We start from the raw sequence: 16133 nt of genomic DNA on the forward strand, positions 1-16133 counted from the left end.
ATTTTTGTATCTTATCTTGGAATCTTTCTCTGTTTCTATAATACCCACCTACATGCTAATCCTCTGACCTGAACACTACTATCAATACATTTACGTGTCAGTATACTATCACATAAACAACTGTTGGATAATTTTAGAGTTTTTTTAAAAAGAAAAGCCAATAAATCAAACTTTGCATACAAATTGTAGTGTTAAAAAAATCCATTGAGAAATTATAGAAACATCTGATGATGCCAAGTAACAGTAGAACCAATCCTGGCTAAAGCTTCTCATAAGCTGTGATATCCTTGGTTAAAATGATTTAAGTTACTCAGCCTGACGTACATATCTGCAATGTAAGTTAGGAAGTTGGGCATGGAAACTTCTGGAGCCTAGGACGTCTGGGATACAAGGGAGGTGGGAGGGAAGCATACAAACAGGTGTGCTATGCGGGGTAGCTGCTCCAGGGCTTGGAGAGGCAAGTGGGTGACGGAGAGGGGGAAGATTCGGGTGTCCAAACTACACCCCCCACGTGACCCAGGCGAATGGTACCTGGGTCAAAAGACCGTCCTGCCCCCCCCCCCCCCATGATATGCTATTGGACAGCATGTATGAACATTCTAGTTAAACTTGGTTTTATAGTCTAGCTGACATGATTCTCACTGTATTGTTTTAGGAATGCTAGAGGAAAAGGAGCAGAAAGGAGAGCAAAGCCTGAGCGTCCACAAAGGATTTTAAATAAAACCTGGATTAGAAAAGTTTGAGAACTACTGAGCTAATTTACATGGAACTCTTTGAACATTCAAAAAGCTCTCTATCAGTCCTTATTACAGTTGATGGCAAGCAAGGGACTCTAGACTTACCTGGGACCCATTTGCAGGCCCACAGCAGTAAAGGAGAAAAAAGTGATCCTTTGATGGTTGGGTGGGTTTCTCCCGTATGGTGGTATAACAGCCAGGGAGGCCACAGTGCAGGTACAGGTTTCTTAAACCAATCTTCCTTCTGGCTGGGTGATCTCCTTCCCCCAGCTGGGCCAATCAGGCTTTGCCTGGGCCAGGTTGGGAGAAACGGTGTCGGACCAGGGATCTCATAAGGATGGGCTTTCCCCACAGCCCCTTCCAAGTCCTATTTATGCTGTTGCAACTTTGACAAGGACTCGTATGGCCTAGTGTTTTTCCCCATACTTCTTAGGTGCTTGATTTTATTTTATTGGGTTTTATGCTTTTGTATCTACATTTTTTCTTTTCATGTCACAACTTGCTGATGGTATTAGCATGGAGGGAGATTCTGTGGGGAGGATGTGGCTTGCGTGCCCTTTTCCCTCATCTTTGGGGATCTCCATAAGAGATTTTGGCTGAGTGCTTTAGGGACATGCCTAGGTTGGGGACCATCAAGGCATCTTTTCTCTAAGTGGCAGGGGAGACCATGCAGTGGCAGGAGCTTGTGTGGTATTCATCAACCTGCCATCCCATGTGATTTCCCCCTCACCTAGCAGGCGTGCTGAGGTGAGGTGTAGGGGTATATTGGCCAACAGGGTAATTGCCTGATAGCTGGATCCATTGCTCCATGCTATGCCAAGGCTCTGGCAGTTCCTGTAACCAATAAAGTTGTGCCTATTTTTAATCCAACAAAGTGGTTTGACTCTTCCTATGCTGGATCATACGCATGATTGGGGTCACCGCCTTTCACTTCCCCACCTCCTTTTAGCTGGATCTGCAATAATCATGCTTAATTATGAAAGTAGATTTATATGTCTGCTTTCTGCATCAATGAATCACTTATGAAAAAGGCAAAGGTATTCTTTTGTTTTGTAATAAGGACACAATTTGAGCATCACATTTAAACCAGAGTTTGCTTTTGATATAAAATGTTTCCTGGGAAGGTAAGCTACTGCGTGTAAACAATCTGAACTCTTTCCTCATACTTTGAATCTAACTCAATTCTTATTTCAACCATTTGACTTACATTTATAAGTGATTCACTGAAGCCAGTTACGATTATCAGAATGTAAGTGGTTTTTATATGTTTAGGTGTAAAAGTCCCCAAACAAAACAAAACTAGCAACCTTTTCCAGAAGACCGAGTTGAATACGGGAATACTCCAATTAGCATTTCTGTAATGTTTGTTTTAATGTATCTGATCCATTACCTCTTACTATCTAAAAAAAAAAAAAGAACAGCACAAAACTACCCCTCAGAAAACAGACTAGTATTTAATCTAATTAGTATGGACAGGTGTCACTCATTCACTGACTGGCTAAACAAAATAAGCATTCAACAAAACCTCAACTGCAATGTTTAACACTACTGCTTTATCACACATTCTCTGCTTATATAAAATCCACTGTTCTCAGTTTTAACAAGTATATTTTAAATAAGCAGGTAAGTACAAACCATTAATTTTCTTACATATGGATATTCACACACAAATCCTTAACTATACTATTGTTTCCTTAGATATGCTGTGCATTCTGGTTAGTGTTACGTAACAGGATCAATTATTAAAAGAATCTACAGAAGGGGTGTCATAGATTTATAAATCAGCATAAAATTCAACACATATTTTTTATAAATGGTGATGACATCCTGAATAGTTCTGACATCTAAATTCAAATACTACCCGTAGCATAGAAAAAAATCTGCATGCTTGCAGAGTTCTAAAATCACGAGTGACATAATACAAGCACACTCATTTTATACAATTGCACAGTAAAATACATATACATAAAGTGAATTTATACACCACTGCTTGAAGCTGTGGAAAGCAATAGCACCATAAAGTTTCAAAAAAGTATGTCTACAGTATGCATGTATCTGAAGCATCTCAAATATAACTCCTTCACACATATTCCTACACATGGATGCTACTGAATGGCTCTACTGGTACAGGTAGAATTGGCTGCTATACATACATATATATTAACTGTATATGCAAAAATATTTTATATGGTTTTCATCTGTATCATTAAGCTACATCAGTGCAGTCCTAAGCAGAGTTACATCTTTCTACGTCCAGAGATTTTAATGTAAGGTAATCCTTAGAACTGAACTGTTAGATATCGTGGATAAATGTGGCTGTCTTACATTTGTTCATTATTTCCTCCTTTAAGCAAAGTCGTTTGTTATTTCTTAAAGCCTCTTTAAATAAACACATTGATTGGATGGTTGCAATGAAACTGACATTTTAAGAAAGTGTCACAAAGACTTGTAGACTACCATTGATTGTTTCTGAATGGACAGCCACTATCAATTACTTCTGGTTGATTAATTTATGATACCTGAGAAAACAGAGAACTACGTGGCACAGACTATTCTGATAACAGGCAGAGAGACAGTGGCTGTCATTGTACAATATCTGGGAATATGGGTTAAAAGTCAGGACAGATGTTTTAGAATTGATTTCTAATGATATCATACCAAAATTTATGATAGCATTAAACATGGCTGATTAGTAAACTAATGTAATTATAATAATGTGTGATTTTATTTAAATGCAGAATCAAATACATTCTCAAATGTAATTTTTGGTCCCAATACCTATTAAAGCATTGTCCCTAGTTTTGCCTTAGAGGAATGCCATTTAAAAATTTTGTTAATTAGAACTGTCAGAGCTGTAATTCTTCAAGATTCACCTGTCTCCTAAATGAATTTTATTTTTGATTGGAAAATGCATTTCTCTAACACACACACAGGTTACTGCACATGCTTAAATATTAAACAGCAATTAGAGCCCATCATTTTACACACTGCAGCTGCAGGATGTCTATTTTGAACTACCGTATATACTCGTGTATAAGTGGACCCGCATATAAGTCGAGGCACCTAATTTTACCACAAAAAAAGGGGAAAACTTATTGACTCGCATATAAGACGAGGGTGGGAAATGCAGAAGCTACTGGTAAATTTCAAAAATAAAAATAGATACCAAGTACCACATCGAGGCATCAGTAGGTTAACGGTTTTTAAGGATTGGCTCTTCGAGCTGTTCAGCAAACTGAAGCCCTGTAAGTGCGGAGTCAAGAAAAACAATATGGTCTCTCAACAATAACTTTAAAAGTACAAAAACCTTAGCTCGACCAGCAACCAAGCTAAAACACAAGAGTTAAAATCCTTCAAAACTGGATTTTTGGTCAGGGGAGGAATGTTTATGTTAGCAGTACCAACATTTCAGAGTATCTTTAGGACACCCTCCTGATGATACCAACCAGGCTTGGTTAAGTTTGATTTAGGGGGTCCAAAGTTATGGACCCTCAAAATGTAGCCCCATTTACTATTAGCTCCCATTGGAAACAATGGGGGATGGGACACCCCCTTTGGGGGTCCATAACTTTGGACCCCCTAAATCAAAGATCACCAAACCTGGCTGGTATCAGCAAGAGATTATCCTGATGATATCACCCAGGTTTGGTGAAGTTTGGTTCAAGGAGTCCAAAGTTATGGACCGTCAAAATGTAGCCCCATCTACTATTGGCTCCCATTGGAAACAATGGGGGCACCCTCTTTGGGAGTCCATAACTTTGGACCCTTTGAACCAAACTTTACCAAACTTGGATGGTATCATCAGGAGTGTCACCTGATATCCTGAAATTGTGGTGTCACTAGCTTAAAAACTGCGCCCCCTGGTGGCTGACAAAATAAAAACCCTAAAATATTTTTTTATACATGAGTATATACGGTATTAATTGTGCAACCAATCACCATCATTGGGTTCTTTAACCACTAATCACCAATCAAACTTCCCTTGGCCAATGAAACCTCTGAACCAGACTGTCTCCCCTCCACTCTGCGACAAAGCAACATTCACAGCAGTATCATTTTGTAAAGGCTGGAATCTTTCTGCAATCTACTTTTCAGATACCTGTTTATTGCTTTCATAACCCATTTAGAAATTTCAAAGTTCAAGGAGACCAGCAATGTCTAAGCATTTCTTCTGTGGCAGAGGTTTTGTCTCTATCAACCCAGCAGGGCTAGGACCCACTGGCTTCCTAGTAACTGTCATTATCAGTTAAGACATAATATATACAATAGACAATAAAAATAATAAAGAGAATTGAAAGTCTGAACAGCAATATATTTTTCTGATGTAAGCAGATGTTTTAAAACTCGCCCCTTGTTTTGAATGAAAATAGCTCTTACTTGAGTATGTGAAGGTGGTAGGCCTTTTCGGCCATACACTCCAATCAATGCATCTTTCTGAAGGGAGATATTGAATTTTAGAAACTGTGGCTGGTCAATTAAAACTTGTGACCTCCAGAAGATCCCAGGAGGAACCTCTTGTGTTGATCTCCGGCCTATATCAAGTTCTCCGGAATCTATTGTATTGTTTTCTTGTGCAAATCCTCCTAATTTTCCTGGGCGATTAAAAAAAAATTAAGAGATCAAACATTTAATTCATTCTTTAAATAAACAGTCAAATATTTAGACTGAATTCAATTGAAATGCTACTTCAGACTCATTCAAACAAAGCTAATGATCCTAGGGAATTTCTCTGAAGGACTAACAAGGCAGCTTATACAAATATCTTCAAAGTCAAAATCCCATGACTTCCCACAGGTATATTTTTAAGTGAAGTGTTGAAAGACAGAAATATTCTCATTCTGATCACTCTTAACCTAATTTTTTTAAAAATAAAATATGTACCTTGTTAAGTAGGATTAACTCTGGTGTTTATCATTCACTAAACACTCCGTATGCTTGCAATTGAAAATTAAGATGAAATGGAGTATACAGCTCTGCAGACAAATTCTTATGTAAACAGCCAGAAAAACAATCAGTGGGACTGATAAGCCCTATTTTACGCTACATTAGGTAGTACAGCATTCATTTACATATCAGGAACGCTCTCAAGTATTTTCAAAATGTAGTCAGATCTCTGAAAAAGAGTCATATAAAGAAGCCCTGTTTATCTAAATGAGTGATACAATGCATGAATACAGTTCATCTTTAAGTATCCCTTGAAAACTAGTAGTATGCCATACAAACACAGTTTTTTTCTGGACTGCAGCCTTTGGGCATGGTTACTACAGTCAGTGAGATGTAGTGGTTAGAGTGCTGGCTTAGGATCTGCGGCTTAGGGTCAAATTCCCCCCGTGGATCTGTTGGGTGACCTTGGCCCTGTAAATGTCTCAGCTTAACTATGCTATAGAGTTCTCTATGCTATAGAGTATAGGAGAAGCAGTGGCGTAGGAGGTTAAGAGCTTGTGTATCTAATCTGGAGGAACCGGGTTTGATTCCCAGCTCTGCCGCCTGAGCTGTGGAGGCTTATCTGGAGAATTCAGATTAGCCTGTACACTCCCGCACGCGCCAGCTGAGTGACCTTGGGCTAGTCACAGCTCTATGGAGCTCTCTCAGCCCCTCTCACCTCACAGGGTGTTTGCTGTGAGGGGGGAAGGGCAAGGAGATTGTGAGGGGGGAAGGGCAAGGAGATTTGAGTCTCCTGCAGGAGAGAAAGGGGGGATATAAATCCAAACTCTTCTTCTTCTCGTGAAGATAAACTGAAGAAGGGGAAAACAGAGTATATTGCCCTGTGTATTCGTTAGAGGAACTATGGGATAAAATGTACTAAATAAATAATATTTTACTCTCTGGTTTTCCTACTTAAATTGTGCAGCACAGTGTTGGTGAAACATTTTACAATGTGTGTTTATAAATGTGCTGACCATCAGTTTTCAATTTCTTCGTGTTTATAAACAACATCAAAAAGCTACAATCTACATCTACAGAGCTATAACCATCCACCTATGGGAACTTCATGATGTTTTCTATATTACTTCTTTTTAACTTTTTTAAAACAATAATAAAACAAAGAAAAAATGAACACAAATCTATGGTATTGGATAAATTTATATATCAGTCTTTGATAATAAAATAAATGACCCACTCTAAGGCAAGTAGTAGTAAAAAACAATAAAGCAATAAAACTGGCTCCCAGTTGAGTTCCGAATCATCTTCAAGGTGTTGACCTTCAAGGCCTTACTTGGCCTGGGACCCTCGTATCTTCTAGACCGCATTACCCCATATGTCCCTGCACGGCCTCTCCGCTCGGTGGAGGCCAATTTACTGGTGGTCCCTGGCCCCTCAATGATGCGGCTGGCCTCCAAGTGGGCCAGGGCCTTTATGGTGGAACACTCTTCCTCCAGCTGTCCAGGCCCTGCGGGATCTTAGCGAGTTCCGCAGGGCCTGTAAGACGGAGTTGTTCCGCTGGGCCTTTGGAGAGACCAGCCGCTGAAAGTGCCCCCTTTTGCTCCATTCACACCTGGGTCCCCTTTGTTTAATGGGACCCACCGCCCCTCCCTCCTGGGGAGGATTTCAAATATGGGTTTTGTTGGACGCCTCTTATTGTTTTTATTGCTGTTTTAAAAGGTTTTTAGTAATTGTATTAAAACTGACTGAGCCAGTACAATCTGTAATGTATTTATCTGTAGTAAATCTGTGCTCTTTTGTTTGATTGTACTGGGATTCTATGTTGTGCACTGCCCAGAGTCCCTTGGGGATAGGGCAGTATAGAAATCCAAATAATAAATAAATAAATAAATAAGCAATAAATAAATAAATAAGCAAAAAAGATACAAAAATAAAGAATTGCTATCTAATTACAATACTGTATATAAAACTTACTAAACTGTAGTATTTGCTTAACTATCAATGGTGTCTATTAATCTGTTCATAATCTAAATATACTTGGATGACTATGGTGTACTAAACACAAATTTTATATATGTACATATACATAGAATATATATATAAAGAAAAAGTGCACACCAGAAGAAAGGGGAAAAAGAGAACCCGTCCACACACTATCTATAGTATAAAACTACTAGTATATATGTTTATATTTTACAGAATTATTGTTTGTTATGTTTTCTTTCTATGAATATCTTTAAGGGATTCCAGGTATTTTCGACTTTATTTATTTGGAGATTCTTCAGGTAAGTGTATAGTCTGTCTATTTCCATGTAATTGAAAATCAATTCAATCAAATCTTCTTATCGTGGTGCTTTATCATTTTTCCATATTCTTGCTATCAGCACTCTTGCAGCCGTAATTAAGAATAGAAATAAATTAAGATTCTGAGTTGATTCATTATTATGCCAAATTCCAAACAGATATCTTTCTGGATTTAATTCAAATTTTTCTCCTTATATTTGTTGTGTATGTATTTTTTTCCAGAATTTTTAAATCTTTCTACAACTCCACCACATTGCAGTTGTGTACCTTTATGACTTTTTGCACTTCCAACAAATTGGGGTGGAATTTTCCCAATTCGGAGTATTGTATTGATCTTTCAAAATCTTGGGCCCATTTTATAATTGTTTCTTTAATTACATCTTGTTCCAATTCTATTTTTAATAAATATTTATAAACCTTGCTCAGCAACTTCTTGTTGCTATCCCATATTATTTTGCCTAACCAGTGGGAGATCGGTCTAAGCCATATTTTTTATCCTGTATAAAGACTTCATTTATTTGACAGTAAGTAAACTAGTGACATTCTTGATTAGCTATTGGAATTTGATATTTAGGTTTCAGTATTGGTTCTTCTCTATTCAATAAAATTAAATTTTTATATTTTGGGCATTTCATTTCATTGCTTGTTTGCATTGATTCTAACCGTAATACCCAGTAGGGCAGGGGTCGGCAACCTTTACACCCAAAGAGCCATTTGGACCTGTTCTCCACGGCCCCGAAGATCTACTGAGCCGGAGAGGCGGCTCCACACGGAGAGGCGGCTCCACCTTTCGCACTGTGGGAGGCAGCAGCACTGGGCAGGGAAACCCCCTCTGCCCAAAGGAGCAGGCAACTGCCTGCTCTGTGGGGCAGAGGGGGGATGGCAGCTGCGGGGATGGCAGAGGGGGGATGGCAGCTGCTCTGGAGGGACACGCCCACACTGCCCTCCAACCCTGGGTAGCGTGGGCATGTCCCTCCAGCCCTCCAGAGCAGCGCTGGAAGGAGAGGTGAGTGGAGGGGACATGAAAAGCAGTGCCCTCATGCACAGAGCTGCCTCCAGTTTGACCCCTCCACTCACTTTTCCTTCCAGCACTGCTCTGGAGGGACATGCCCATCCTACCCTCCGACCTCCAGGCCATGCGGAGCCACAGTATAAGGCTGAAAGAGCCGCATGCAGCTCCAGAGCCGCAGGTTGCAGACCCCTGCAGTAGGGTATCTTTCAATAAATTTTAAATCTGTATTTTGCCCAAGTGTTTATTAATGCTCTTCTGATAATATGGTTTTTAAGTCCATTAATCTTTTTTGTGTTTGATGGCCATAAGTACTCGTGCCACCTGCAGCTAGTTTCGTAACCTTCAATGTTAAGAGTCTCTTCATCATCCAACATTATCCTTTTTTAAACCAAGTAATTGCACAGGCATCATGATAAAGTTCAAAGTCAGGGAGCGAAAGACCTCCTCTTTAAGCCCATTAATATTACATGAAAATAATTGTAACTTCATTCTATATACATATATAAGTATATGTAGCTATGTGTGAAAGTCTTTATTCCCCTTATTTCTTCTTATGTTCTTCACTCAGCAATTTATGTTTGGAGGTGGTTAAGTCAAGATGTGTAATGTGAATCAGGAGGAGAAGTATAGAATTCTAATTTAAGGCATTATATATTGATTAGCATCCATATTAATACAGTTGATAGGTGTAAAACCATAATTTAAAAAGTATAAATTCTATAGGGTCAAATAAGTGTAAATATGTACCTTTGCACATACATATATATACATATGCTATGGATCTAAAGATCTAAAGATGTAATTCATTTATACTTGTACATAGTTATTTTATGAAAAAGAAAATATTTGAGGAATAAGAGCTACAACAATTCAATATAGGATGGAAATACATGTTAGTTATAATCAATTGTAATTCTATGTGAACATGGCAATATTAAACAAAGAGTAATTCTATGTGAACATGGCAATATTAAACAAACATATATTTACCTTTTCATTTTTGACATAGACAGCTTTTAATGTGATTAAAGTCCAAGTTCCATTTTATTCAAGAAATCATTTGTTTCTGAAATAGTGTCAATGTTCAATCTTTTACCCTTAGAAGTCTGAAGTATTTCTTCGATCAAGTTCCATTTGAACACTACATTTCATTTTTTGATGATGTATGTTAAAGGGGCATATTCTTTTCTTATCCTTAGCATTGGATAGGTACTTCTTTAAGAACTGCTATTTCTTGACCTTCGATTTGTAATCTTTGTAGTTAGTGTCTTTTCAATATTTCATCTCTTATTGACTTTTTTGTAAACGTTTTCAGAATATCTTTTGAAAATTTTCTTTCTGTAGAATACCTATTAGTTATTCTGTAGATGTCATCCATTTCTGCTATGAACTCTTCTATTTCTATATTCGTATATTCTGCAATTATTGGGAGCAGTCATTCTTTTAGATTTTCTTTATTTGTCTCTTTCAGATCCCTCATTTTCAATTTTTTTCTTTCTGTTTTATTTCCATTAGAATAAAGTCTATTATCCAAAGAGTCCATCTGTTTGGTATGGTGGTTAGTTTCTTCTCCTATTTCATTTATTTGTTGTTTAGTTTCTTTAATGCCTATGCTCAACTGATAAATGGATTCTTCTAATTTCTTGACGTATAATTTTTTCTCTGTTGACAAGAATTTCTTCTTCAGTTTGATTTAATTGTTCTTTAGTTTCTTCTTGAGTTGCAGCAATAGTTTTTCTAAGAACTATTCCACTCTTTGTATATATTCATGATTATTACCATTGAATTTCTCTGAGGTTTTTACTTCTCCATTTAAAGTTTCAGTTGCAGATCTTTTGGTTTCCATTATTTAGAAACTTGTAATACAACTTAATTTCTTGTCCTTTCAGTGCTTGGAGTCTTCTCCCCTCTCTCCTAGGTCATTACTTATTAATTTAGCATCTTTGTTCCTTTTCAAAGTGAAAAGAAACTCAAGTTGTAAATGCAATTTAGAGTGATTTGATAGAATTGGCAATCACTTGTCGAGTTATGGTTTCAAAAACTTCGTATTTTTTGTTTGCTCTCCAGTTTTGATTTAGGCTTTATAAAGCGTTTTATTGGCGTAAGAAGCTATTTCTGTTGTAGAGTTGCATCATTTCTGTTCCTGCTGCTTTGTTTGCTTTTGAAACTTCCTGCCTTTCAGCTCTTTTGTTAAGTTTTTCTATCTCAATCCTATCATTCTATCATTCGTCTTAAAAATATATAGATCTGTATTTTATTTTAATGATATAATAATGTCCTTTTTTACTTACAAGCTTGTCTCTGCAGCAGTCCTGTCAAGGTAGGTTTGAAAATAACCTCCGACTTTCACAACTCCCACTTCTATGCTGCGGTTCGGCTCTTCGCCATTTATCATAAATTATGTTTGCTGTAGATAGTGGCCAAAATTCTTCAAGGGTGACACATAAGCCTTCTTGACATCAAATCCCTTAGTTTTGTTTTTTAAATTTATGTTTATTTTATTTATGTTTATTCATACTGGTGGGTTGGGTTTCAGGCTCTTTATTTGTAAATTATTCTTCATCTGTTGCAATGCCTCATCAGGTTCTGTGGAACAGCTCCGATATCGACTCCCTTTCCGCTGTCCTCGCAGGGTTCCCACAGGGGTAGCACTTTGATGCTTCAACTAGGTAATCCTAGGGGCTTTTGGGTCTGAAAAAATTGATCAGATCTCTGATGCTAATGGATGAATTATTCCCCTAACTTGGAGCTCTCAAGAGGGGATGGTGTCCTTTTCCTGGAAGTTAATGTCCCATGTTTTCTGTATTACTTCAGAGTATCCTCTTATTAGGAGAAGAGTTTGGATTATACCCCACCTTTCTCTCCTGTAAGGAGACTCAAGGTGGCTTACAAGCTCCTTTCCCTTCCTCTCCTCACAACAGACACCTTGTGAGGTAAGTGGGGCTGAGAGTTCCAAAGAACAGTGACTAGCCCAAGGTCAAGAATCCACCACTACACCATGCTGGCTCTTAATAATAAGGCAAACATACACTGGAAAACAATGGATAACTTCCCTCAAATTTTTAAAGATATTGGGTTTGTTCCTGTGATTTGCCTCTGCAAAAATGGTGTACTTTTGCTCCAGGGAAGGGAGTTATGCTGTCAAGGAAGGGGCTTAGCCCCCAATGGAAGTTTTTGTCCTCCAGTGGACAATGCTAAGATCCAACCCAGGCAGTCTGGAGGTCAGTTCAAGGTATCACTGCCACATCAGACAAGTTTTTTTGTATCCAAGCATTCTGGAAACTGAGATAGACAACATTTGACAGAAGAGAACAAAAGAGTGTCTGTATCTTAAACAAGATAATGTTTATTCAAGGACATTTTAAATAATCTTAAGCACATAAAAATAATGTACAAATGCTTCTGGCATAATTGGCTTCTAATATACTAACTGGTTTCTTTAGATGGAATGAATGGCTGAGGGCAGAAAGGCTGACAACAAAGAATCAGCCGTCTTTTTATTTGTTTGCCTCGTGGCTTTTTCATACACTTCTCTTTACAGACATGTGTCAGTTCATGTTTAAACTCATCAGTGTCTGTCCCCACAAGGCTGGTTCCCACTAAGCCAAGTGTGCCTTTCACCCCAAGCATGAAGTGCTACACACTGGAAAAATATTATCTATACATATGCACATATGCATCCAGAATTGACTGTGACTACTCAGGAATGAGATTTGGCTGGGGTGGTGTGGGTCACAGCAGACAGCTCAGTGGAAACATGAATTCTCAAGCAAAGGAACGGGAATGTAATCTGCCAAGGGGCTGGCAAAATTAAAATGAAGGCAAAGGAAAGCAACAAAGCAGGAAAAAAGCTCAGATGAATTGTGAAACAGTATCAAGCTGTATTTTTTAAAAATCATTGTAGAGAGAATGAATAGGGAGAAAATATCAGCAACTTACAAAATATAGAAGTTAACATTTTCTACTCAGTATTCATTTTCTAAAGACCTTGACAGGCCTGGTAATACAAGTGGCTTTTTAAAAGCATAAAAGGCAAGGAGAGTAGTAGTACACTAGTACCTGGACCTGTTGGTTTTAGCTGTAGGCACAAAGCCTGCAGATTTTTAAAATTGATCTATATGTACCAATTCCAGGTTCTAATAATTAGACAGCAGTCACAACCTCGTCTAATAAAAATCCCATTCAGGTCTATTCAGTGGGATTTAATGCCAGGTAAATGTTCTTTGGATGCACTGTTTACCTTGAAGTGTTGCAGGATTTAGCCAACCAGGTTTAATGTTGTTGACTCTTTGTTCCAGGAAAGACAGGTCTTTTTCAAATACCTTTGTAAATACTTTAGGCTGAATTAAGACAGGCAATTAAGTCTTTCTGATTAGTGCTCCTGGGAGAGTTATGAGATTTGGGTTATTCAGTAGTGAGGGGAGGCACTCTGTACATGTTTAAATGTATATTATCTTCCCATACTTAAAAGAAAGTCTTGGGTTTAGCCCTGGCAAGTCCTTAGTAAAAAGTAAGTTGTTCTCAAGAAAAATTCTGTAAGGGTGCTAACAATTAGACAGTTGCAGCAAAACAAAAAATGAATCTAGTGCTATCTTCAGAGACTATTACATTTATTGTAGTATAAGTGTTCTTATCGAAAGCTTATTTCACTAAATGCATGGTGCGAATCTTTGAACAGCAGATAAAGCTGCATAAGTGGAAACGGATAGGAAAAATTAGGAACAGTGGTGTTAACAGGCTATGAAAAGCAAACTATGTATTCTATTAATTCATATAGTGCTGTTCAGGAAATAATACTGGAAAAGGGGAAGGACAACTGAATCTTGTTTGAGGTGATAAAATACCAATAAACAGCACTTGTTCTTGCTAAGTGCATAAATACTAACAGGGAAGGAGTCAGTTAGACCTCTCTTGGTGAGAGGTTTTTTTTTTGGGGGGGGGGGAAAGAATGCAAGAAGAAAAATAAAAAATTATTGCTGCAAGAAAAATTAACAAGAAAAATAAGGCCTCATCTACTTACAGCAGTTCTTGCCATAGAGTTCCTGGCATTTCCTAGAGCTACCCAGAAGTGTCAAAGTGTCTCTTGGAATCACCACAAATTCTATGGTAAAAGTGTAACTTCATATTCTAGAGTTTCTGGTGATTCCAAGAGCTTTGTCCCTTCTGAGTAGCTGTAGAAATTGCCAGCAACTCTATGTTAAAAACTTTAAGTACATGAGGCCTAATTTTTCTCCAGCCACCACTTCTAGCAGCAGCAGCAATGGGACCTGAGTGTGGGAAATCCCCCATCCCCACTGGGCAGGCTGACCTTCTTGAGAGGAAGTTATGCCATTTCTGTTGTATTGAGGAAAAGGCTCCACTCATTGTATTTCCTAGACCAGTGGTGGCGAACCTTTGGCACTCCAGATGTTATGGACTACAATTCCCATCAGCCCCTGCCAGCATGGCCAATTGGCATAATTGGCATAACATCTGGAGTGCCAAAGGTTCGCCACCATGGTCCTAGACTATCAAATCAAGTTTTATAGGTGTCTAGAATGTCATATTTTCAAATATTTTCAAATACAAATCATAAAATGTTGGGGAGTACTAGTCTAGAAGAAGAAGGCTTTGCACCCTGGTTCCTACTAAAGTTATGACCGATAAAACTAGTTAATAGTGCTATATTTTCACTTCTTTCTATATTTAATAATTATGAGCTTCATAATTTTATTTCAGTATTTACATTTGAATACACAGCATTAAAGCACAGTTATTGCAATAAGACTTGACTATGATAATTTCAAAGCTGCGTTTAAATATTTATTGCAGCAAAAATTAATTTACTTATATTGCAATCTGGTACAAATTCATTCCAGTCTAAGCCCACTGAAACCAATGGGGTTAAACTGGAATAAGTCTGCATAAAATTCTGCTGTTAAAGTTGTATAAAGTCAGATCAAAGCTGTGGCAATGTTATTTACCAAATGGTTAGACTGATGTTTAAACAAATCAACAAAGAGAATTAATATAGTTGAACTAATAATACAGAATTAATTCAGTATAATTTACCAAGACATTAAGAGATTAACAGTGATTTCTGCAGAGCACAACCTAATATAATTTCAAGCTTTTATGGGCAGCTTTAATGAGAATATCAAAGAATAAGATTAGATTCATAGGCAGTCAGTAACACAACATTCATTTGCATGGCATAACCTTGGATTCATTATTCCCACAATGAGATATCTGGGATGACACTACATGTTCTTTTAAAACAAGAAGATGGAGTGAAGTTGTTTTCTGTTGACTCAGAAGACTGGATCATAACCAATGATTAAATCAAAGAGTTTTGGGCTAGCAGTTCCTCAGTGGAACAGGCTTCCTTGGGAGATGGTGAGCTCTCCTTCTCCAGAAGTTTTTAAGCAGAGACTAGATGGCCATCTGACAGCAGTGCTGATTCTGAGAAATTAGGCAGCTCATGAGATAGAGGGGAGGGAGGATGAGCCAGTGCTCAGCTCTTGTGTCCCTTTCTTACATGTCCAGAGCAATGGTGATCACCACCTTGGAGTCAGGAAGAAATTTTCATCCAGGCCAGACTGGCCAGGGGTCTTAGAGGTCTTTTGCCTTCTTCTGGGCATACAACGGGGTCACTGGGGGAGTGGGAAGGTAGAAGGAGTTGTGAATTTCTGGCATTGTGCACAGCGTTGGACTAGATGACCCCTATGGTTCCTTACAGCTCAAGGTTTCCATGATATTTAGTACATCACAGAAAGAAATGACTGGAATGTAACTATGAATTACGACTCCCCTGGTAATTAGGATTATGAATCTCAATCAAACCAAGGCTTACAATTCTGATTTACAGGACAAAAAAAGTTTGATAACTCAAATGTGATAGTAAACAGCAAACTGTGAATGGAGGGGAAAGTACAGAAAGAAGAGATGCGAGTGAATTAACTTATTCCAGGCTTTTTATGTTGCACCTAATATGTCTGAACCAAACCTCCATAGCACTGGTTCTAAACTTCTCCTAGCACATGGAACTCTTCATTCATCTTTCATTGTGGATGTCTCGCAATGGTCAATATCAAACTTCAACCTCCAAATGGGACTCTATTGAAAATACTATCTAGTAGTTCAATCTTTTACATTTGTGAACCAGTGAATTACATTATTTCAAGGGAAATGTACCAATACAATATTCTGAATTAACC

At 38.0% G+C, this 16133-nt stretch overlaps 1 protein-coding gene across 3 annotated transcripts in view; it reads right to left on the reverse strand.

The window, feature by feature from the left end:
- LOC125439722 (teneurin-3) overlaps window positions 1-16133 on the reverse strand; it is a 171048-nt gene that overhangs the window by 123900 nt on the left and 31015 nt on the right. For all 3 annotated transcript variants that reach the window (XM_048508858.1, XM_048508857.1, XM_048508856.1), the window contains exon 3: window positions 5115-5329. In XM_048508858.1, the coding sequence (XP_048364815.1) occupies window positions 5115-5329 (215 nt within the window). The remainder of the gene's footprint in view (window positions 1-5114; window positions 5330-16133) is intronic.

This window comes from Sphaerodactylus townsendi, linkage group LG10 (genome assembly GCF_021028975.2).
Source record: "Sphaerodactylus townsendi isolate TG3544 linkage group LG10, MPM_Stown_v2.3, whole genome shotgun sequence".
NCBI lineage: Eukaryota > Metazoa > Chordata > Lepidosauria > Squamata > Sphaerodactylidae > Sphaerodactylus > Sphaerodactylus townsendi.